At 34.9% G+C, this 6000-nt stretch overlaps 1 protein-coding gene across 13 annotated transcripts in view; it reads left to right on the top strand.

The window, feature by feature from the left end:
* Positions 1–6000, top strand: part of LOC106757407 (protein SHOOT GRAVITROPISM 6) — a 48183-nt gene that overhangs the window by 26315 nt on the left and 15868 nt on the right. For all 13 annotated transcript variants that reach the window (XR_002667352.1, XR_002667353.1, XM_022779239.1 and 10 more), the window contains 5 exons: positions 253–428; positions 508–630; positions 1064–1124; positions 1203–1298; positions 2403–2503. Coding sequence is in view for 11 of the 13 variants with exons in the window: in XM_022779239.1 (XP_022634960.1) it covers positions 253–428; positions 508–630; positions 1064–1124; positions 1203–1298; positions 2403–2503 (557 nt within the window). In the remaining 2 variants the exon portion in view is untranslated. The remainder of the gene's footprint in view (positions 1–252; positions 429–507; positions 631–1063; positions 1125–1202; positions 1299–2402; positions 2504–6000) is intronic.

Raw genomic sequence — 6000 nt, forward strand, 5'->3', positions numbered from 1 at the left:
ATGGTTGCAACATTAATTGAACTCTAGAACACTTGATCATATATGCTTTAATTAACACTATGTTATGAACAAACTATCCCAAAAAGTTTAAGCTATTAGGTGATGACACTATTGATTTTAATTTTTACATGGACCGAGAAACATTTATGTTCAAATATTATTAGAAGACGAGTTTCATGTTGTCATCTTTACTCCCATTTGAAGAGTTTTTTTAATAAATTAATTGATTTTTTTGGGTACAACTTTTTCCAGGCATTTTCTCAGCACATGGTACTGTCAGTTTTGTTTCTAGAACATGTGATATCTGTCCTTAGCCAGATTCCGATTCTAAAAGCTGATGTGGACAGAGTTGAGGATAGTCCCGTTGACAGTCATACAGAAGATGGCAAACTACAAGCTGCAATTTTTGCTCTTACTGCTTTCTTCAGGTCTGCATTATCAGCAATGCCTTTTGGCTTTAAGATACATAAATGATCCAACAATTTTACAAAACATTATTTGATGCAGAGGTGGGGGAAAAGTTGGAAAAAGGGCCGTTGAACAAAACTATGCTTCTGTTCTTTCTGAGCTTACACTGCAACTTGGAAGCTGTCATGGTTTAACCTATTCTGGTCAGCATGAACCGTTGAGGTAACCACTTTGAAACTGTGCTTCTGCTTTTGCCTATTTCTGTTCACTGAGTTTACACTGGAATTTCACTTGCATGATAGCATTACATTTGCGTTGCCCATCAAGTATGTCTGTAATTTATTTTGTTTTACGTATAAATAACACTTTCAAATTTAAATGTTAGGGATAAATTTAAAAGGGTATGTTTTGAAATCTACAGTTCATATTATTTTGGGATGATTTTCAATGGAATTGGGGAGATATTTTAATTCTGTAGGTAAAACCACAAAGTGAGTTTTAAGGTCTGACCTACCATTTTTTTTTTTCCAAACATGATATTATATCATATGGTATAATTGGCATCTTCAGGGGAACCAAAAAAATTACAAGTAAAATAAAATTCGTGAAAAACTACTCAGAGAAAGCAGTTATTTCCACTTACATTCTTGTGCAGGAATCTTCTTACTGCATTTCAGGCATTCTGTGAATGTGTTGGTGACCTTGAGATGGGCAAGGTAGACAAATTTAAAATTGCTTCGTGTTAGGGTATAAGATATGGTCTTCAAATTAATACAGAGTGTTCATTTATCTAGATTTTAGCTAGAGATGGTGAACTATCAGAAAATGAAAGGTGGATTAGTCTCATTGGAGACATTGCAGGCTGCATATCTATAAAGCGACCAAAAGAGGTAATGTTATTTCAAATATACTTAACTAGTATAAGCATTACCTTACATATCCAGGATACCCGATGAGTTAATGATTATATGACCAAAAGGAAAATGCTAATAGGATATTTGGAGTAGCCCCAGTATATATTGATAAAATTTTAGTTGTCGGTGTTGGAGATGTAAATCAAACCTTGAGTCACCTTTTCAAGTAAACCCATTTCTGGAAATTGTTTGATAGGTCAAGGCTTTTCAGTTTATGATGATTAAGTTGTTGACATTGTATCTTAAATCGTAATCTCTTTGATAAACTGTTTGGACTTCAATTCTCTCTTTATTGGATTATTAGTGGTTATGCATGTTGGAGATACGAATCTGAACCATTTGATTATTCTCTTAACAACGCAAGCTTTTATATGTTTTAAGCCTTGGTTTTTATTGAAAGTTATGATAATTATATCAATTGACTGTTATTTTATTTGTATTGGACAAGTCTCAATAATTTAATATTATTTAGTTCAGTTTGAAGGACTGTGCGTAATAGGCTATTTGATGCTGTTGAGTACTAGCCTGCCCCATGAATATCTTTCATTCCTAATGAAATGAAATCAATATTTCAAAATCAGTTTTTGGCATACATTGGGTTGGATAGGTTATGATGGTATCACTGGAATATAATGATTACTTTAGCTGATTGTTTTGTTTAAAATAATATTGTCATCAATATAGTGGTCTGTGATTTGGTGTTAATTTCAGTTTCCCTTTTCTTTTTCAATAGGAGGTGTCTCATCTTTTCTTTGTTTATAGGTTACTTATTCTAGCTCCACCCAGTCACCTTCCTACCCTTTTTCCTTCACGAATACTGATTTCACTGATATTTGGACTATGGAATAGACTACATCAATGAAAGAACCTGACTAACCAGCAGAAGTGACTGTATTTTGTTTTCTGCTTTTAAGAATGTCTTGCATTTGACCTTCTGCTCTCATTTTCTACAAATAATACGATGGAAAAGTTATATTGTTGGGAATCATTTTCTTTCCTTGAGAGCTATTTAGTAAAACATTGTAGCCCTCAGAAGTGTTAACTTGATTGACCAACTTTCTTTCCTTGTTGGATATATAGGTACAAAATATTTGTCTATTTTTGAAAAACTCATTGCATCGACCCCAGAAATATCAGAGGGAAGCTGCAGCAGCTGCACTATCAGAATTTGTTCGTTATAGGTGAGTGGGTGGGTATATAATGACACTTTGAATAATTGCCACCACTTGAAAAGATTAATCTGAAAGAAAGAAGATTCTTATTCATTTGATTAATTTGAACAACACCATTTTTGGAAAGAAATTTAGACATGTTGCCTCCCATTATAAGAACCCAAACATTTAATTAACTTTCCAAATTGTGTTTTTATCACACGGAAGAATGTAACAATAACGGAAAAAGGTCCGACTTTTCTTTTTTGAGGAAAAATAATTTAATAGGGGTACAATCATTAGTAAAAGTGACAAACCATTTAGTACCAGATATACTAGAGTTAGATGTAGGTCCCGTAATGTCATGATGAACTAAATAAAAAATATGAAGACTTTTTGTTTTACTAGGAGGATATGTGACCTGATGGTACTTTGCAAGTAGGCATACATCAAATTTAAATTATTCAATAGACTCTTTGAAAAATATGGAGGGAAACGTAGATTTGAGAAGACTAAAATATCTAGTTATATCACTTGTGCTTAGTTCATCCATCATTTAGTACCTTAGAAATTTCGTTTCCAAATTTATTTCAAAAAGTTGACAAACAAATGTTTCATTGTGATTCATGTGGAAACAAATTTTTCTATCTTTAGGACAACAAATCATGTTGTACCTCGAGTCTTTGGCTGTGTATCCATTGTCCATGTTTATCCTAATTGTCAAAGTATATTTTAGGAAACTTTAAATATTATTTCCATGTATTTAATTTGTTATATTCCCTGTATCTTGCTATTATTATTAGAATAACAATCCCACAATTTTAGGGATTTGTTCCGTAGAATAGGCTATCCATTGTCCATGTTTATCCTAATTGTCAAAGTATATTTTAGGAAACTTTAAATATTATTTCCATGTATTTAATTTGTTATATTCCTTGTATCTTGCTATTATTATTAGAATAACAATCCCACAATTTTAGGGATTTGTTCCGTAGAATAGGTTGCTCACTCTTGTATATATATCTTATCCATGTAAGGAGATAAATAACAGAAAATAATATATTCTCTCTCTTGAATTCAAGATGGTATCAGAGCTCCCGATCCTTGGGAGCCTCTGACTGTGTGTTTTGATTGCAGCCTTCATTGCTGCCTAACCCTAGAGTTCCATCACAACCTTCATTGCTGCCCAACCCTAGAGTTCCATCCCAGCCTTCATTGCTGCCCAATCCAAGAGTTTCATCGTAGCCTCCATTTCATGCACATCATCTTTTCGTTTTTTTGTGCCTTAATTGCACATTTTTGCAATGGTTGAAATGGAAAATGTAGACAAGTTCCAGAGTACAGAATTACAGAATGTTCATTCTGTTTATAGATTGAATGGAAAAAATTATCTTAAATGGTCTCAACTCATTAAGACCATTCTAAAAGGAAAAGGAAAGGTCAGCCATCTCACTGATGATGCCCCTGCGGAAGAAGATGCCAGATTCAATTCATGGGATGAAGAAGACTCCATGATCATGGCATGGCTATGGAACTCAATGGTTCCAGAAACCAGCGATACATCCATGTTCCTCACTTCTGCAAAGGCTATATGGATTGCAATAGAGCAAACCTACTCTAAGGCAAAGGATGCTGCCCAGGTTTATGAGGTGAAAGTAAAAACAATGGCAGCCAAACAGGGCACTAAAACTGTCACTGAATATGCTAATCAACTCATATCTTTATTGATGGAGTTAGATCATTATAGGGTCATAAAGGCCAAGTGTTCTGAGGATTAAGCAATTCTAAGAGAATATATTGAACAAGATCGGGTGTATGTTTTCTTGGTAGGACTAAACCAAGAATATGATCAAGTCAGAATCCAAATATTAGGCAAGGAGAAGGTTCCTGGACTCAATGAAGTAATGGCAATTATTTGGAGTGAAGAAAGTAGAAGGAGTCTAATGCTAGAGACCCCAATTGTGGATAATTCAGCTATGCTTGTTGGAGGAACAGTCATGGTTGCAGAACAAAAAAAAGTAGGTCCTCAAAGCCACGTCACAGAGAAGAAAAATGAAGGAGTTTGGTGCACCTATTGCAACAAGCCTAGTCACACAAGGGATAAATGCTGGAAGTTACATGGAAAACCTCAAAGTAAAGATTGGGGACACAAAGGAGGCCTTCCAAGGAGAGGGGGGCAGGCTTATGTTGCTACTGGTCCTAAAAGTCCAGAAGGATATGTACAACTCAATCATGAGGAGTTAGAAACATAAGGTCCTTGCTTAGTAAATTGGAAAAACCCACAGGTACGTGTTCATTAACATACTCTGGTAAGTTTCCATTTTCTTGTGGATTTAATGTCTCAAATACCCCATTTGCCCATTATTGGATATTAGACTCTGGAGCCGCAGACCACATGACACCATTCCCTAAACACTTCTCCACATATTTCCCATGTCCTAGCAGCAAGAAAATTTCTACAGCTGATGGGACTCCCATAACTGCAGCTGGACAAGGAGATGTCCAAATAACCCCAAACATAATACTAAAAAATGTTCTTCATGTCCCTAAGTTATCCACAAGTCTGATATCTATACAAAAACTTACCAAGGACCTCTTATGTAATGTAGTTTTTCATAGTAACTCTTGTATATTGCAGGACAAGAAGTCAGGGAGGACGATTGGACATGCTAGAGAATGGAATGGCCTTTACTACATGGAAGATTTGAGTTTGCCCATCGAGAGTCATTCTCTAATATCTGAATCCTCCATGACCAACAAAGAAAAAATCCAATTGTTTCATTGTCGTTTCGGGCATCCTTCATTTTGGGTCATAAAGTTAATATTTCCTTCCTTGATTAAAAATTTAAATCTAGAAGATCTTCATTGTGAGGTGTGTGAGCTTGCCAAACACAAGCATGTATCTTTTCCTATCAGCAATAAAGTAAGCAATTCTCCATTTTATCTTGTTCATACGGATGTGTGGGGTCCCTCTAATATTCCTAGTACTTTCGGGGCTAAAAGGTTTATAACCTTTATAGATGATTGTAAAGGGTAACATGGCTTTTCCTTCTTAAACACAAATCTGAGGTCAACTCTGTTTTTCTCCAGTTTGTTTCAATGATTAAAAATCAATTTGGGGTTAATATAAAAATAATCAGGTCTGATAATGCCAAAGATTACTTCAATAATACCCTAAATTCTTTTTGTCAAAAGGAAGGAATAATCCATGAATCCTCATGTGTAAACACACCTCAACAAAATGGGATTGCAGAAAGGAAAAATGGGCACTTATTAGATCAAACTAGAGCACTTCTTTTTCAAAATAATGTTCCGAAAAGATTTTGGGGGGAAGCTATTCTCACTGCCATTTACTTGATTAATAGATTACCTTCTACTGTTTTATCCTCAAAAAGCCCCATGGAAGTCTTAAACTCGTTCTACCCACATATAATCCATACAAATAACCTTCAACCTAGAATTTTTGGGTGTGTCTCCTTTGTACATGTTCATAGTAATGGAAGAGGAAAACTTGACCCAAGGGCAAT

Source organism: Vigna radiata, chromosome 3 (assembly GCF_000741045.1).
Source record: "Vigna radiata var. radiata cultivar VC1973A chromosome 3, Vradiata_ver6, whole genome shotgun sequence".
Lineage (NCBI taxonomy): Eukaryota > Viridiplantae > Streptophyta > Magnoliopsida > Fabales > Fabaceae > Vigna > Vigna radiata.